This window comes from Xiphophorus hellerii, chromosome 20 (assembly GCF_003331165.1).
Source record: "Xiphophorus hellerii strain 12219 chromosome 20, Xiphophorus_hellerii-4.1, whole genome shotgun sequence".
In the NCBI taxonomy this organism is placed as follows: Eukaryota; Metazoa; Chordata; class Actinopteri; order Cyprinodontiformes; family Poeciliidae; genus Xiphophorus; species Xiphophorus hellerii.
Genome location: NC_045691.1, coordinates 16655457 through 16674679, shown reverse-complemented (window position 1 = coordinate 16674679; position 19223 = coordinate 16655457). Strand labels below are relative to the sequence as shown.

The 19223-nt window shown below is 39.8% G+C and overlaps 1 protein-coding gene across 1 annotated transcript; it reads left to right on the top strand.

Moving 5' to 3' along the window:
- Positions 1–1571: 1571 nt before the first annotated feature.
- On the top strand, positions 1572–19122 carry rad54l2 (RAD54 like 2). The gene is given in 30 exon segments (XM_032549018.1): positions 1572–1716; positions 3816–4015; positions 4267–4546; positions 4640–4763; positions 4765–4777; positions 4866–5006; positions 5499–5617; positions 5619–5732; positions 5825–6007; positions 6100–6233; positions 6317–6513; positions 7399–7421; positions 7423–7742; positions 7827–8004; positions 8087–8311; positions 8406–8524; positions 9527–9645; positions 9888–9987; positions 10057–10135; positions 10137–10263; positions 10376–10551; positions 11680–11876; positions 12021–12205; positions 12341–12430; positions 12510–12602; positions 13539–13879; positions 13881–14045; positions 14047–14229; positions 14231–14440; positions 14442–19122. Coding segments are annotated over 29 exon segments (4464 nt in total). The 5' UTR covers positions 1572–1716; positions 3816–3864; the 3' UTR covers positions 14520–19122.
- Positions 19123–19223: the final 101 nt, after the last annotated feature.

The following is a 19223-nucleotide window of genomic DNA, read 5'->3' as shown; positions in this document are numbered from 1 at the left end:
TCCAACCTCAGTTTCTAAATCCAACATGGCTTCCTCAAGCATAAAAGGCAGCTGTAACACCAATAGTAAAGTTTTGTTTGCCACCATATAGAATAATTATTAGTGTATAAATAGTTAGTTTAATGTAAAACAATGATTCACAAAGAATGCTTCATGCAGCATTTCTATGAGTAAATTCCCACATACTAACTGAATATCCATATTTGATCATAAATATCTCTTTCTGTGTAAATACATTCTATTAACTGGTAGCGATTTCCTGCTTCAATTTCAAATGTTCACAGATTGTATGTATATGTCTGATTCACAAAATGTAATTTTGTGAAACTTTACAAGACAAAAGTCTTGTCAAAACCATTACCAAGAGTCTTAACAGCCATTGTTTAAAAAAATACATAAATAAAAAGTGTCGGTCTAAGAAGTCAGCATTATTCTATAAAATTAATTTTTCCACCTGTCTGTTTTCTGAGTAAAAATCTGACAATAGCAAAACATTTATTGCATTGAATAGGCAGATGTGAAACAGTCCCTCATGCTGAACAAGCTTGTGGCGACAGTGTGAATGAAGGAATCCCTTTCAACTGTAAGAACCTCCAGCAGAACCTGGCTCAGTGTGGACAGCTTTCTGTCATGACCAACTAGAAATCTGAACTAAGTACATGCAAAAAGGTCAGAAACATTGGTCCAGAAGCAATTTCTACATGTTGAAGAAAAAGAAAACCGAGTTAAGGGCAGCAGTAGAACTATATCTCCCTGACTTTTCTAGCTTGAGCATGGCTCACACTATGTATTTTCTTATTTATGTACTTTTTAATCTATGTAGAGATTCTGTATTTCATGTTTTTCTCTCATTTGTTCAATTTTTCCCTATATTTGTCTATTTATTAAACACTGTTGACTAGTACTTTCGGTTACTTTTGGTTATTTTTAAAGTAAAAATAATAAAATTAAAATAAATGTTGGCTTAAATATTCTGGAAAAAACTGCAACTTATGCCCAGCTAGGACAAGAAAAAAAAAAAAACAGGATGAAGAAAAAACTGCTTGTACCCTGCAAGCAGTTTGAGGTAAAAGGCTGTCTTTACATTGTGCAGTTAGGCATTTAAATATTTTTTAAATATCCTTATGTGTCTTCAGGCTGGAAGTACCATTTTGGGGTGGCAAAAGATTCTTTTGAGGGCAGAAAAAGATTTTCATCAAGAAGCCTCCAACCAAAGAGCTCTGCACTAATGCTAAATCTTCAAAAATATCAATGGAGACATTTATAAATCTGGTTGGCAATAATAAAAAGGTTTGATTACAGCAAATAAATATTTTTTTATTAAGCATTAACAGTAATTTTTTTTCCCACTGTCCTCTTATTTGTTCCTAAATAAAGTTTTCAAAACGTGCCTTCTTTTATGAACTTAGAAAATGCAAGAGCGTATAAACACACTCGTCAAGCTTGATTACTTCTGTTGATATTTACAAGCGTTGTCGGAAGTGTAATTTGCTGATACAAATGTAAAAATCTGCATCTTTCTCCATCTTCACTGAAAGTAGGGCCCAGGAACCTTCGTTGGAGTTCCGTTTTCGGGGGCAGTATTTATATTCACACTGGTAAAAATGGAAATTAGCAACGTTTATCGTTTCATTCACACAATCACTGTACTTTTCGACTGAATGTTGGTTGCATCTACTAGCAGGCTGACTACCCGAATGGCAGAGCGCACAGAAGGTGAGCTCTAACCACACCTGGATATTTGAGGGCAGCTGATGCGCATCAATTAGCCGAGCGTGTTAGCCTCGCTGTGTTTTAGCTTAGCTTTAGCTACGTTACACCCACACATTTATCAGATTATTGTCTAGCAGGGACATCCAACTGGTACATCAATATTAGTGGGATAATGTATCTCTTCTTGTAGCTCAGTGTGCAGTAAAACATTGCTTCTCCAGCACACGAAGAGCTTAGCTGTTCTCGAGCGGCTGAAAATACCTTTGTTGTTTAGTAATTAGCGAGCATAGAGATTTAATTCAGCTTGAGAAAGCGCCATATGTCTGCACGCAGCGGTGTTCCTCGTTGAATAGCGAATCAATTACAGATAGTATGGTGTTTTTTTTGCACAACAATAACAGCCATACAACACAGCAGAAGTGATTTAATGCTAACTGGTAGGTTTCTCATTTATCTCTGAGGCAGTGGGTCTTAGTGTAGTGACCCCACTGAGAGAAAGGGCCAGAATTGTGTCTTATTTGTGTTAGCATATGTCTTAAAAAGTTAATTTAAAATAACATAACGAGACATTTGAAACAATGTCAAAATTAAGGATGTTAGCTAAAAATTCAGACATACAGCATTTAAACACATAGTTTAAGCATAATGTACGTCCATCAAAAATCAAATGGAAATTATGTTTTGGTTTTTTTGGGGGGAAATATTTCTAATCATACCAGTTAGCTTTTGTTAGTCTATAAAGATCAGAATGGCAAATATATTTAAAGCAATAAGAATGTGGAAAAATAAATGCTCAATGTTGCAGTTATTTAATGAAACATTTGACTGAAGTCCATGTATCAAAATTACAGCTGTAACAGTTATAAAGCTACGTTGTTTTGACTTGAGTAGGAACAGTTGTTGCCCTTCTGTTTTAAACGAAAACTGATAAAATCGTGTTATTTTTATTTTATTTATTTTGTGCTAATCCTGTTATATCATAAAACTGTGGTATTTTTACTGAAGGAGATCATAGAATCTCATATCAGGCCATGCCTACTTGTAGTAGTCAGCCAAGATGTTTTTTTTGGATAAATAAATAAATAGTTTTTTATTATTGCTAAACCTGTTCAAACAGCAAGATAAAATAAAATGAGGATGCATCAGAATGTCTAATCAATGAAAATGACAATAAAGTTACACAATATTTATTAAGCCATTTTTTTACACTTATGTTTGACTTATCCATTTCTGGATTTCTTCTGTTTAGTGTTTTGTTTGTTTATGCAAAACAAACTCTCCGTATCAGTTGATTGGACAGTAACAGTTTGCATTTAATGGCATGAAATGCAGATGCAGCTCCCGTCGTGTGTGTGTTAATCTGTGTATAAAAAATTCTTGCTGTAACTGCGAAATAATTTCCCTGCTGGGATGAATAAAGTAATTCTTCTTCTTCTTCAAATAAGAATTCAATAACAAAGACTTGTTTTGATGAGTAGTTTCCAGAACAAAAGTAGTGTAGTTTCAGACTTTGCTCATTTGAAATTAAGATAATATTTTCAAATCCTGTGTACCTTTGATAGGAATCCTACATACTCAATTGACATGTGTAGATGACATGAATTAGGAAAAAAAAAAGTTGCTTTCTGGAACAATGAATAAGTGAATGAGTTTAGAAAAAGCTTCAGGTTATTTATTGGAGAAACCTAATCTGATATTTACTATTTTACTAACTGTAGTAAATAGTTCATAAAAATAAACCCACCACATGTCTTGGCCATCAAGTTATAGTAAAATTGTCAGAAATCTTATTTTGAATATATTTTAACATAATTGTAAATGTTACTTTAAATATTCTTACCAGACTTTGAAAGTGTTCCATTTTCTTCCTGTTAGGCTGGAAAATAGTTGCACAAATTAAAATGTTTGTGACCAATTTGTAAAGTATGTGATCTTCAAGCTCTGAGAAGATAAATTTTTTAGCTCCTTATTGGTCAGTCACTTACTTTGAATGTTTTCAGATTCACAGATTCATTAATATTCACAGAGGCCACTGATATAAATCAAATTTCTTTTAGATGCATATTACTGGGACAGAAGGGTAAGACTTTTTTTCTCTTAAGTTCCTGATGAAGGCGTGTAGGTAATACTTTGACAGCCCTGGAAGGCAACATGTCTGAAGAGGCAATTTCAGAAAGTGACCTGGAGGGCAGCATTGACAGCGAAGAGGAGTGTATGGAAAATGAGGAGGAGGAGGAGGATGATGAAGACTTGGAGGAAGACGAGGAGGAAAATGATGGAGACGACGAAGATGATGGACTTGGTGAGTGGCAATATTTTGTATTCATCCATAACTCCTTAAAATAGCTCTTAATCAAACCGTATTTAAAAAGGACTTTGTGTTGCAATGGTCTAATCAAAGTCATACCCTCAAAATGACTAAAATTGTGTAACACAAATTCCCTTGAAACAATGGAATGGGTTTTAATTTAACTGTCTTTTGATCTGAATATATATCATGTAGACTTGGATAGTTGGGAGTTATTAACTGTAATAAATCTTTTCTCGTTAAAGAGCGACCTGCAAGTGCCCAGAGTCGAGCCGATGGGGATGGCAGGGACTCCAACTCAACTACCTCTGGAGAGCCTTCCTCAGAGCCTCCATCCCGGCCGTCCTCCAGACCCGCCTCTCGATCTCAGCCTCCTGCCAGTGCGGGGAACTCGAGTGAGAGCAAAGTCGCGTCTAGAAAAACAAAGAAGGACAAAGCTTCTAAGTTAACAAAATCACTCAAATCTTCAAAAAGCTCCAAACCTCCAAAACCAGCCAAGCCAGCTCACATGAGGAAGAACATCAGGTATGTCTGTATGAGTGTTTTATGTTGAGGTGAGCTGTGTAATGTCTTTTTCAGTGCATGAACAGGTTTGTTTCTTTTTATTTCTGCTCACAGAAAGCTGCTGCAAGAGGACCAGCTTGAGGCTGGAACTAAAGCAGCTCAGCTGGAGGAGATGGAGAGGCGGAAACGACTGGAGCAGCAGAGGAAAGACTTTCCTACTCCGGCCCCATCTCTCGCAGGACGCTCAACTGGGTGACTGTTTGTAATCAAGAAATTGTTAATGACTGTCCTGTAATATTTTAATTGTAAATCTCCTGTTTTCTTCCGATTTTTGCAACAGTGGAAACGGCAGCTTTATTAGCAGAAGTATCTCAGTTGGTTCCTGCTCTCCAGGGTAAACAGGATGTGATCTGTCTGGATAGTAGTGGCGAGGAAGATGAAAAAGCGGATATAAATTTGCCCGCCCTCGCCATTGGGGATGGTGAGTACATACTGCAGCTCTAACCAGTTTCAAGCAGTATGACTAGGGGTGTGTATTTAAAAATGTGTAATCATGATAAGAATTTTGATTTATCGTTGTCTCAATAAACATCAATTAATGATGTTAAATGAGAATTCAAATGAACTGTATTATCAGAAATGTTATTACTATTTTCTCCATCGTTTCATGAGAGCATCAATAAACATCACTAAATTTGTAACTATAATTAAATGCAGTCACTGTGCCAGTCACTTTAACTAAGTGGCGTCTTGAAGAAGCCTGTTTTTTAAATTGGAATGTTTTTCAAGAACAATATGTGTGTTTGTGGTGCCATGCATTCATAGTCATATGGTTACCTGAAAAAGAAGTAATAACTAGATTGTGTCATAATTTCTGTCATTATCACAATGAAATTCTAAGTCCATATCGCCCACCTTTCAAGTGGGTTTTGATGACGCACCAACGGTGTTTATTTCCTTAATGATGTTGCAGATATAATTGAGCTCAGTTCGGGGGACGAAGACACCCTGCAGATAAGCAGCGAGTCGGCTGACGAGGAAGCCGATGCCGCCCACGGCTCGGAGGAGAGCAGCGGCTCTCACATAAACGACTGCGCTGAACTTGCCTGACGCCCAGGGTCGAGTCCTGGTGAACATCAATCACCCTCCAGAGGAGAAAGATGTTTACCTCACCCCACAGCTGGCCCGAGCTGTTAAACCTCACCAAGTATGACTGTGACCTCTTTCTACTCTTCTTCATGTAAAACTTAATGTGTAACTCGCAGGAAGTGTGTGGTAAGCCTCATTTTTCCTTTTAAGATTGGGGGAATCCGGTTTCTCTACGATAACCTGATCGAGTCTTTGGACCGGTACAAGACCAGCAGTGGCTTTGGCTGCATCCTCGCTCACAGCATGGGCTTGGGCAAAACTCTTCAGGTCATTTCCTTCATTGACATTCTTCTGAGGAACACAGAGGCCCACACTGTTCTGGCTATCGTCCCTGTAAGTAATGAACATATTTTAAAACATTACGTTCTTGTTTTTTCTGTCTTCTGAGTTTCACCTCTCAATGTTTTTATTTCTCCGCACACAAGGTGAACACGCTCCAGAACTGGCTGACAGAGTTTAATCTCTGGCTCCCACCCCAGGAAGCACTTCCTCCTGACACCGACCCTACGTTCATCACTGGCCGCACGTTCAAAGTTCACATTCTCAATGATGAGCACAAGTACGTAACGTGGCGACCGATGTACCGGTGTGATCCGTTTCCGTTGAAATATTTTATCCATTAATTGTCTGTGTGACCCTCAGAACCACGATGGCCAGGGCCAAGGTTGTGGAGGAGTGGTCCAGAGACGGAGGTGTGTTGTTGATGGGCTATGAGATGTACCGCCTGCTGTCCATGAAGAAGAGCTTTGTGATGGGGAAGAAGAGGAAAACAAAAAAACCAGCTGGGCCGGTTATTATTGACCTGGATGAAGAGGACAGGCAACAAGAGCTCATGAAAGGTAACCATGACGATAAGTAATGTGTGTAAATATACAGTGCCTTGCAAAAGTAGTAATGTCACTTTAACATTTTCACACTAGAAGGATAAACATTGATGTAGATAAGAGATTCTGCCTGATAGACCAACAGAGTCTTGCACAACTAGTACCATTTGTAGACATCTGAAGACTGAAAATTATACCCAGAGGAAAGACGTTAGCTGCTCAAGCTAACCCAGCTAAGCAAGATTGGTGGCATCAACTATCTCGCTCATTCTTTGGTTACCTAGCAACGACCTGTTGAGCAACTTGAGCAGCAGCAATTTCCGGATTCCATGTCTCAGTGACAGTTTTAAAAAAACGGCCTGGATAAAACGGTAAAAATCACATTACCAATTGGCAGTATTTAACATATTTAAAACAAAAAAATAAACAATCATTATCGATATTGACTGATAGCAGTTGTTGCTGCCAAGCATTACCCAAGCACTTACTTATTAAGTGTTTAAATTAAGAGTAATTTAAACACTGATTTTTTGTTTTTACTTTTGTTACTTTGACTAATATTAAAATTGGTTTGATGTTCTGAAACTCTTAGACATGCCAAAAAAGAAAATCAGGAAGGATTCAAACGCTTTTCACAGGTGAATTTTGGGATCAGTTTGTTGAACAGGATTTTATTTAAGAGCATCACAGTAAAGGGCACTGAATGCACATGCTTCACTTTTCAGATTTTTAATTGTAAATGTTCCTCAGAACATGTGCTACTTCTTGTTGTTTTATCACATAAAATTCAAATGAAATGGTTGAAGGTTGTGGTTGCAACGTAACAAAATACAGAGAAGTTCAAAGAGGACGAATGAATTAGACAGCGATTGTTAATAATTGCACCGCCTCATCCACCAGGGATTGAAAAGTCAATATCACGGCCCTGGTCCTGACGTGGTGATCTGCGACGAGGGCCACCGCATTAAGAATTACCACGCCAGCACGTCGCAGGCCTTGAAGAACATTCGCTCCAGGCGCAGGGTGGTTCTGACGGGCTACCCGCTGCAGAACAACCTCACAGAGTACTGGTGCATGGTGGACTTCGTCAGACCAGACTTTCTAGGCACGCGCCAGGAGTTCAGCAACATGTTTGAGCGTCCCATCTTGAACGGTCAGTGCGTGGACAGCACACCCCAAGATGTCCGCTTGATGCGCTATCGTAGTCACGTGCTGCACAGCTTGTTGGAGGGCTTCGTTCAGAGGTAAGCCTTTGTCACTTGGAAACGCTTCCCTGAAGGGTATTTATTATTACATCTGTGTGTCTGTGTCGCTTTTGTCTTTGGCAGGCGAGGTCATGACGTGCTGAGACACCACCTCCCAAATAAGGAGGAGTTTGTGATCCTGGTGCGGCTCTCTCCCATTCAGAAGGCGCTGTACACCGAGTTCATGAAGCGCTTTCGAGAGGCAGGGAACAGCGGCTGGCTCGGCCTCAACCCACTTAAAGCTTTTTGCGTCTGCTGCAAGGTCAGACTGTTTTTGTCTCATTTTGAGAGCTACCTCCATGTCGTATTCCTTGATAAAGCTTTAACTTGTGTTTTCTGGACAGATCTGGAATCACCCTGACGTCCTCTATGAAGCCCTGGAGAAGGAGAACCAGGCCAATGAGCAGGATCTGGACCTGGATGACATTACCTCGGCCAGTAACCCACGCTGCCCTGCTCCCAGTGCCAGCCTGAAGACCAAAGTGGCCGACTCAAGCAAAGGCAACAACAGCCTGCCGCCACTCAATCCGTCTCAAGATAGAGCCAATCAGGTCATCACATATGAATGGGTAGGTCAGGACCAGGCCAGGCATTTAGATGCAGCTAAAGAAATGCAAATACAAAGGAAATCCAGACAACTTTCTGCACTTAATTCTTCCTTAGGCAAAAGACATCATGTCAAACTACCGGACGGGAGTTTTAGAAAACTCAGCTAAGATTGTTCTGCTCTTCCACTTGATTGAAGAAAGTGTCAGGAGAAGAGACAAGATTTTGGTCTTTAGGTAAGTCTTCTGTCCTGCATAAGTGAGAAAAAAAACATTCATGTATCTATACATAAATCTATTTTCTTGGACAGTAAGTGGAGTGTAACATGGTTACTGGGCAGAAAAAGTAAGGATTTGGTTTTTAATCAATTTCAGATCTGAAAAAGTGTGAAAAGGCATTTCTGTTACTCCTGTTTTACATCTAAAAAAATAAAATATGATATTCTCTTAAAACATTTTGCATATAAATAGTTCTCACTACCCCCTTTACTCTCATGCCCCGAATGAAAATCAGCCAGTCCAGCCAGTTGCCTTCAGAAATCATATAAAGAGTCCATCTGTGTGTTACATAATCTGTGTATAAGTACATCTATCCTTTGAAGACGTTAGTTAACAAACGACATCAAGAGAAACAAAAAAGTACAGATCTAAATTAATTCAAGAATCTGTAGAGAAACTTGAAAATCAATCATACACACCGTCTCCTTCCAGCCTGACCGGATCTTGAGCTGTTCTGCTAAGACAAATAGGCAAAATATTTAGTATTTTAATGTGAAAAGCTGTTAAAGACAGTATCCTAAAAGACTTGAAGTATTTTTTCACAATTATCCACTTTTTTGTGTCAGTTTATCACATTAAAATCTCCCTAAAATACACTGAAGTTTTTGATTGTAATGTGACAAAGCGTGGAAACGTTTAGAGGATAAAAAGAATACTTGAGCAAGATGCCCAAATCACCGTCTTACATACCAGATGCATTTTAAGAGGAAAGCAATAAAAAAGCCAAAAAGTAAATCCTGCTTCATAATAAATTGGAAAATGTTTAGAAGATGATTGCTCAGGATTTTAACTTTTAAAATATGTAATTCAACATTCCTTCAGTACAGCCCAGTTTTTGGAACATACAGATATTAAAAGTCCTCACAGTCCAGTCATTCATTGCATACGACTTAAATAATATGATGCCTGTTTTGTTGGCTGCACCTCTGAGCTTAGTAAGTGTTCTGATGTGTCCAACAGCCAAAGTTTAAACACTCTGACAGTCATCGAGGATTTCCTTTCAAAGAGACCCATGCCCCCCGGCATCGTCCCCAGCGACAGCCAAAACCAAAACTGGGTTCGCAACCTCAACTACTACAGTAAGCTGTCCAACTTTTGCTTTTTTTTTTTTCCAGACTAGTCAGCTAAGCATGGAGCGTTTTGCACTAAAATCTGCTATTTTTCTCACATTTTTGCTTTCACTTCACTTTTGCTAATCTCTGATCACTTTTTATTTACATAGCAAGTGATTATTTTTTTCTTTTTCAATATTTCATCTCTGTTAATGTTTTCTGAGTTATATAGCTTGTTCAGTTGTTTCAGCGCTGATGTGTGTCTGCAGGACTGGACGGGAGTACATCTGCAACAGAGAGAGAACGTCTCATCAATCAGTTTAATGACCCAGAGAACAAATTAGCGTGGCTGTTCCTGCTTTCTACACGGTAGGCCGCTTCGTCTTGTAGCCGGAGCTCGTGCTTCTTCTCCATGCTAAATGTCGTTGTCTTCCGCAGAGCGGGCTGTTTGGGGGTGAATCTGATCGGGGCCAGCCGTGTTGTCGTCTTTGACGCATCGTGGAACCCGTGTCACGACTGCCCAGGCGGTGTGTCGCGTGTACCGCTACGGTCAGAGGAAGCCTTGCTACATCTACCGCCTGGTCTGTGACTTCACCCTGGAGAAGAAGATCTATGACAGACAGGTCTCCAAACAGGGCATGTCGGGTAAGAGCTTCACATCTTTTGATGGACTATTAACTCTTTCACAGCTTTCATCCTTCTTAGAAAGTTGCCATTGTTTTCTGAAACAGAACTCTCTTATCTTTCTTTTTTAAAGACCGGGTGGTTGATGACTTGAACCCAGTGCTGAACTTCACCCGTAAGGAAGTTGAGTCGCTGCTGCACTTTGTAGAAGAGGAGCCTGAGGCTGAGAAGAGCTCACTGGAATCGCAGAGAGAGTTGGAGTCGGTGATATATCGAGCTTGTGAGCTTTACCCAAACCTCATCACCAAGGTAGAGTTACTTGAAAGGCGTTACTCTGTGTAACAACTTCAGAAGCTTCAGGCATTTTCCAAGATTTGTTGCTCCTCAAACATAACAGGGAGGTTTGGGTGTTTTGCTGCAGAATGAGCCAAGGGGTTCAAGTCCTGATAGGCTGAGTTGATGCATCTCTTTGTTTGAGGAGCGCAAAAACACACAGATATCTAAAACATCTCCAAACTGAATAAACAAGGAGGACATTTTCAGGTCTGCAAAATTTACTGGAATGTTGAAGTCGACGCTGCAGAAACAAAGTCAGTCAGCTCTTGTTTTCTTTCAGGAAACAAAGCATCTTTTTTTTGATGGCCTCATTAAATAAAAGTCTTCACTTCGACAAAATGTCCAAACCTGAAGTAGAGGGTATGTTAGTCTGTGACTTTTTGTACTTTTGGGCACTAAGGTAACAAACACCAACTGTTCTTATAATTAATTAAATCCAGAAATGTAATCGTTTTCAGTTACAGATTTAAAATATTTGAGCTCATCAATAACAACAATACAGCAATTGTCCAACCCTGAATCTGTCTGTGCTGAAATATCGCTGGCAGAATTATGTTGCTGTTCTGTCAAAACAAGTCAGTCTCTAGATGTATGAGGCTGGTAGAAACTCAGAGAGCTGTGAAAGTATTGAATACTTTTCAGATTTTGTTAAGACAAATTTTTTCTTCTTCACAACACTGCACTGCTTTGTAATTATCACATCAAATTCAAATAAAACACATTAATTTTAATAATACATCATTTAAAAATAACATTATTTTTTGTGTTTTTCCTATTTTTATGGAGAGAAAATTTACTTCTAACATTTATTTGTAAGTTCTGATAATGCTTGTATGTTTTATGTGAAGCACCTTGCATCTTTAGTCACATTTTTTAGTTTAATTTGGCTTCAAAATAAGAAATGGGTTGTAAGAGCACGCAACATTAAAAAACACACATTTCTCCAGTATATCCAGTAAAATCTCACATGAAAAGATTTTAGGTTTTGTGGTGGTGAATAAGTAAGTAATCTGAAGTCTCCAAACATCAGTAGCTTTAAATCCCTGATGTCTTTCCTGTGGAGCTGAAGTCCATCTTTTTCGGTCTGATGTGTCCCTTTAGCCACCTTTCCACCATGAGTCGCTGCTCATGGACCGTAAGGAGTCGAAACTGACCAAAGCAGAGAAGAGAGCTGCAAAAAAGAGCTACGAGGACGAGAAGCGAGCCTCTGTACCGTACTCCCGCCCGTCGTATGCGCCCTACTACCCAACAAGTGAACACTCGCTGGCGAGCATCGCAGCGTTTAACCAACGCGGCTGGTAGGCTTCAATGTTTTCAGTTGATTATTTTATTTTTAGATAGTTAGATCTGTAATCCATTAATCTTTACACTTCTTATCACATAATCATTTATTAGTCATCTACTGTTGGAAGTGCAGCTCAAGTTTGTGTTTGTATTTCCAGGCGCCATATAACACGGCCAGACGACAAGCCAGTTGCGAGTGTCAGGCCCATCCAGTCGACCCCGATCCCGATGATGCCTCGGCAGGTCGGCATGGGAATGGCCGGCTCCAGCTCTGCCGGCAGCCTTCCTCTCAACTTCCTGCAGAAAGCAGGAGTTTACGTGCAAAGGATTGTCACCACAACGGGTATTTAACAAATAACTATTGCAAATGAAAGATTTATAGCAATTCGAGTGTTTAAGACGTTACCAGCAGTAAAATGTTTAACACACTTTGAAGTTTAATCACATTATAACGTACAACTTTTACCTGGATCCACAGACATTGTAATCCCAGGAGCAAACAGCTCCACAGACGTTCAGGCTCACATCAGCGCAGGAGAGAGCATCCACGTCATTAGAGGATCGAAAGGTAACATCTTCATCAAGAAACCTCTTCAAACAGAACATTTTACTGGACCTTTTCAGTCGTTAAATTTTCCCTAATACAGGTACTTACATCAGGACGAATGATGGAAGGATTTTTGCTATTCGATCTGGAAAGATCAGCAGACCGGCAGCTGGAGCGTCTGCTCCATCTAGAGGTGCAAAACATTTTCCTGTTTCATCGACTTCTTCCACATCACTTCGCTTTTTAATTGTCAAAAGGGATTATACTACACACATTGCTGTAATCTTAAAGCTCTTTCCTTGCCATGTACATCAAGTAAAGCCTGTATTAAAGTCTTAATCACTGCAGCGTGGGGGTAATGAGTAATGATCCTCTGCTCATTTTTGTAAGTTTACTCACCTGGAAAGAAAAATTAATCCTTAATTCAATGCAAATATTTTTAGGGTGATTTTATTTGCTGTACAGAGGCAGAATATCATCAAAACTCTAGAACAAATACTTTACATAAAAGGGAAAAAATAAGGTCATGTGTTCCTGTAAAATAGTAATAATGAAATCCCCTTCAGACAACCAGGGTTCTGAATTGATCTGGTGCTCAAGTGGAGCACAAATACTACTGATTACAAGTTGCGTGTGTAAAACACACTCCTCCATGGAAACACTTTCTCCACCTTTTTCTTTAACATCAGTTGTGGAAGATGCTGCTAATGTTCCTACAAGACAGTAAACACCTTACTGCTCTGCAGATAAACAAAGCAAAGTTATAAGTGGTGTTTTGTTTGGAAGTGATCTTTGTTTCACCTAAGCGATTTCTTTATTATTTTCATGGATTTTTGGGGGGGATTTCTAACAGATATTCTGTTTCTCCATGTAAAAATAAAAGCTACCTCAGAATGTTAGAGATTGTTTATATCGCAGGGGAACAAACAACGCAGCAGCTAATCAGATGTCTCTGTTTCTGCTTTGAAGAAGGTTCTTGTGATAGACACTATCAAGTTATGCTTTCTATATGGGCGTATTCTACATTATTTATATTAATATGTAATTTCCTGCCATTATCTGACTTTTTTTTTCAAAGTAAACTGGGGTTACTACCACATCTTCTTCAATATCATCTATATCTCTTCAGCAGACACCCAAGGCTCCCTGATCCACCCAGTGAGCAACGGTTGCTCGTCTCCAGTGGACCAGTCGCGGCGATCCCCCTCCGCCGACCAGCGGCCCCCGTCTCCTCTGAGCTCCGATTTCCTTCGAGAGCTCAGCCATTATACGTCGTCTACAGGCAACGTCACTGTCGGCAGGGCGAATGAATCGTCGTCACTTCTGGATTTGCAGTCTGCAACAGCGGGGGACGAGGGAGGCTCTCAGACCAGCGATCAGTGCCGACAACTCGGCAACGACCTGCTGAGTTCAGCCGCAGAGGCGCAGCGCGGCGGCAAACGGAAGCGTGACGGTGGCCAGGACAACACTGCAGACGGGAGGAAAACACACCTCGGTCACAGCTCATTTCCCCGGATTGTCGGTGAACTCTGGTGGGCTCAGTTTCCCACCGGTAGGTCTGAACCTGGGGAACCTGGGTCATGTGAGTCAGCCGCTTCTAATGCCTGGGGGAGGATCTTCATTCCTCCAATCTCCAGGGACAAACGCTGGCCGACCTGCAGTCCATGTTCCCCTCGGTGAGCTCGGACCTCCTGAGGCAGCCGGCTGCGGGGAACGGACACCTCCCTCCCTCGTCCTCGGCGTTCTCTGCCGCCTCCTCCACCATTCCCATGTCATCGACAGCAACCTCCTCCTCCCTTTCTTCTGGCACTTTGCCTCCAGTACTTGATGAACCCCAACATGGCCGGCCTGCTTTCTTCAGGTTTTCCTCTCAGCTACAGTCAGCCACTCCTCTCCTCACCAAGAATGTTCCCCAGCCCTTTGCTCTCAGGGTCGGGGGGCTTCTCCATGCCCAACTCCAACTCTGCGACGCCCAGTTTCCTCTCTCATTTTACCAACCCCACCTCCAGCCTCCTGGGGGCCGCGCTGACAGCAGCCGGACAGACACCCGAGCGCGGTGAACGGCGGGGACAGCTCTGATGATGACGTCATAGAGGTGACGGGACAGTAGGACTTCAGAAAGTCCCACTACAGGTTTTTTTGTTTGTTTCTAAACAATTTTACAGTCAGAAAATAATCAAAATACATTAAAAATGGGAATTATTATACAAAAACGATAAAACTGAGAGGCGAAAGGCCTGGAATAATTTTATCCATCATGGTTTGAAAGTGTTTTCAGAATCCAAATGTGACCAAGAAGAGGAAATGTGAAACTCAGCTCTGAGTTTACATCTAAAATGGATTAAATGTGAATAAGTTATTCCTCAAACATAAAGTTGGCTACTTCTGAGCCAGTTCTTTGTAATAAGGAGGTCACACAGGTTCTGTTTTACCCGGTGCCTTGCAGAAGTTTTCATACCTCTTACAGCCTTTCACATTTTGTCATTTAATAGTTACACACCTCAATGTATTTCATTGCGATTCTATACAATAGAGACACCCGTTTGCATAATTGTGAAGTCGAAGGAAACTAAAACGTGAATTTGTTTTTACAAATAAAAATCTTTTGAAGTGTGGTATGCATTTCTGTCCAGCTCCCTCAGAGTTAATACTTAGTATTTCCACCCTTATGAGCGATTACAGCTTCAGTTTCTTTGACTGTTTTTCATATCAAATACTTACGTTCTTGTCCATTTTTCTATCTTTCAAAATAGCTCAAGTTTCATCAGAATGGATGGACAGTGAACATTCCCAATTGGATTTATGTCTGGACTTTGACTAGGCCTAGACCTACATGATTTGATTTAAACCATTCCATTCTAACTTTTGGTCTGTATTTAGCTCCATCCATCTTCAAACCAACTTGGATCAACTTAGTAAGTTGATCCAAGTTGATTTGAGCTGCCACTGTCATGTTTCACTTTGAGGATGGTCTGTTTAGGGTGTTTTCTGCCTTAAATAACATTTTGCATGTTGTTGCAAAGTTGTTGACCAGAACAACTGGTCAACAACTGATCAGAGCAGTTGATCAGTCTGATCAGAGCACCTTCTTCCACATTGTGGCTGTAGCGCCTTCCGGTCTTTTTATGGTTTTCTTTCTGCCTGTTCTTGCCAGCCTTTTGTTTTTTGGAGTCCTGTCAACAGATTACCCTAACTGAGTAGTGGATGTCTCCAGCTCCTCCAGAGTTACTATGAGTCCCTCTTTTTGCTAAAAATGTTGAAATCTTTGGCTGTTATCTCACAACCCTGATTTAAAGTTCACACTTTTCCCTCCGACCTGTTTGCTGTGTTTTACTAATCGTAAGCTGAATTTACAGTCTGATTAAATTCCACGCTGTATTTACTAATTAGGTTTCTTCTGAAGACAATTAGCTGTACTGGATTTTATTTAACGGTGTCAGAATGAAGGGGAGCTGCCACACTTTTCAGATTGTCATTAGGGAAACTTTTAAACCTGCATTATTTTCCTTCCACTTCTCAATCATTCACTATATTATGCTGGTGCGAAACACAAGATCCCAATAAAATGCATCAAATGTGTGGTTGTAAAGTGACGAAATGTGAAGAAGTTCACTAGGGATGAGTAATTCCCATTTCTAATGCTCTTCGTCAGTCAAACACACACACTGATCATTGTCCCGAAATACGAGAATCAAACCGTAAACCCTACAAAGTGCAACAAAATCCTTATGCTGAATGTCTGCGTCTTGGTCAGCGGGAGCGTCGGGAACAGATGTGTCAAACAAGTACCAGTCGAATCTTTCTGGGGTTGACTCTCACAGCCTCTGCTACATTTTTACACAAAGTGTCGGCGCTCAGTTTTTGTTCCTAACATTTTAAATATGTGACGGAAGCTGCTTCCTGTTGGCTTTTCTCACGATGAATTGTTGTAAAACAGTTGAGTGTGGACAGGTTTAACACTCTGCTGCTGAACACTAGTGTTCTCCATTATCTCTGTAGATAAAGGGATCTTAGCGTTTGTCACAAAGTACACAATCCAGTGTGTATACACTATAAAGATTACCTTGAAAAGCAGAAATTTTAGGCATATTTTAGTCTTTAGCAGTTTGATAGACATTGTAGCAACCCCCTGTTTAAAAGATACTTGTGACACTGTTATTGGAAATGTGGATACTTTGTAAATAACAGTCTTTATCATTGTTTATATTGCAAGTCGATACCGTGCAGTGTGTAGATTTCGGTCGTAGAGCGATTGTTTATTACAACAGTGACCATAATGAAAACCTCATCCCGGCTTTGATAAGTGAGGATAAAAATTAAATATTTAGGATTTTCTTTGTTTCCCTCCAAACTGAAACGAATGTACTTTCATGTTGTCAACAACACAGGGGCGGGGACATGGATTTGTACCGTGTAAACTCTTTCTTTGTTATTTTTATTTTATTTTTATTTTCCTTTATCAGCCCAAAACGGTAATGAGTTTTGAAATGAATAGTTAGCTAATTGTTTTTATGTATGCGACAGCTGGCGTTGTGAGAACAAGCAGCAAATTTGAAAGCCAAATGAAGCTCAAACCAAGGAGTAACGTTATTAACTCATTCACCTTTACCTTTTAGTTGTGGCATTGGTCAGAAGTTCACTTGCACTCCTCATCAAGATGGACATAATACATACTTAAGACGTTTTTTTTTGGTTTACTTGTACTGCTTTTTTCAGCGAGCGATAATAATGAAATTATGAACTCTAAGGTTTCACCTTGACCTCATGCTTTTTGCAGCCATAAGCAAGATTCAGTCATAACTCTGTCTGGATATTTGACCACACTTCTTATTAAAAGTTGTAAAAGTTAATTAAATGATTTGGTTAGCATCAAAGTCATCCCAAATGTTTAATGTTGGCCTTCTTTATTTATTCCGAAACCAGTTTTGATTTGTGCTTGCGATCATTATCCTTACTGTAAAATGCGAAGTGTATAAAGTTTTAGCTTTTCATTTCAGGTGATGTTAAAAAATATTGAAATTGCCACCCATGTACTTACAGCAAAGCATCCATACAGCATGATGCTGCCGCCACCAGTTTATGGTGTTCTTTGTTTTGAAAAGTCTCACCTCCGCTCCTCTAGATAAACCTCTTCTCAACAATGGTTGGCAGTTTTAAACAGGGTACAGTGTTGACGGTAACACTGGTGTTCCAGCAACTTTCAGTTCATGAGAGAACTGAGCTTTGGTGGTTCCAGTGTTGTTTTTCAACATCTGAACCAATTTTACTTCACCTGAGCAACTCAGTTTTAGTCAGATGGTTGAAATTTGGGTATTCCAGCAGGAAAATGATCATAGACGACAAATAAAAATGTATACGAGAACTGATGAAGCAGACTGACATTAAGTGAGTACAATGGAATATGCTTAAAAGTCAAGTCGAACCCTGTTAACCAAATAATTTTACTCTTATTGAAAATGTGGTAAAATATCCATTTTTAAGTTTGTTGATGGTTACAAAAATGTGCGTGGTTTCTCTGGGTGTATGCATAATTTTGACCTTGTGTGGATTTGAGATAATCTGTAATATACTTATTTTTATTAACTCATTAGAGGTATCTATCATCAGTCTGACCAAAACATAAGCAGCTTCAAATCATTATTAAAGCCCATTCCTTTCACACCACAGAGTGTACATTTCTGACCAGTTCTAGTCATTTAACCTAAACCCAACATTGCAAACTGAGGCTTTTATCTACAGGAGGTCTGTTGGAACAAATATTACCTTATCTTAGAGGAAGCATTGAATCGGCACAGCTTGAGTGAACGAAACCTTCAGTCAGTGTCGCCCCCTTCATTTGAACCTGATGACTTTTCTATATCAGTAAAACTGCCGGTGAGAGTGGCTGAGCCAGGTGAGTTGATGCGGTGGCCTTACAAACTGACAGTGCCGTTATGTGATGATCGCCTGTTAGATTCTGTGTGCGTAGCTTCTGTCAGGAGTGTCACTAAGTGTCGGTTGCTTTATGGCTGTTTAGGTCCCGTTTTCTGTATCTGTTTCTGTGTCACCTTCGAGGTGTTTAGATGTAGGAAATGTCACTTTCCTCTGCTGGTAAACTAGGTTAGACTCAGTGATTATTGGCCTTTAGGAAACACTGGATAAGCTGAGACAACAGATCATTCCCCATTGGAGTTGCATATTTCAGTTTTCAAGTATGGGATCCTGCGTCCCTGCAGTTTCAGTACTGTTTGATTTCTGTCGGCTGCTGGCTCCTCTGTCTCCTCCCGGCTGCTTTATTTCAAGTCTGTCAGAAAGATTATGTGGATTTTTTTTCCTGCATGTCACGAGAACCTGTGATTTCCGATTTAAAAAGTGGAGCTAGCACTTTGCATAAGGAACATTTCTTCATATTAACTGTGCGAGGTACATTATACTGACCCCTCTCTTTTCTTTTTATAGTTTATAGAATATTTTATTACAGAATAGTTTTTTTTTTTCATGATGTCTAATTCTGATTAATCCACTTGACGATCGAGTTCTTCATTTTGATGTCTGAAATGTTCTTATTTATAATGTAAAATATGGTTTTGTAACTGCATTTTTTTGTTACCTTTTGTTCACTTTGACCCATTAATGGCTGATCCAGTAAAAATTTCATACATGCAGCCTAAATCAAATAAAAACTATGTGATATCAATGTTATTTCAAAAATAAAATAATCTTCTAATACAGTCTGAATTATTTCTAAACAGTTTTATTCTAAGGCTTACATCCTGGTATAGCAACCTGCCACCAATTAGTCATTTCAGTATAGTTGTCTTCACATTGTTGGGAA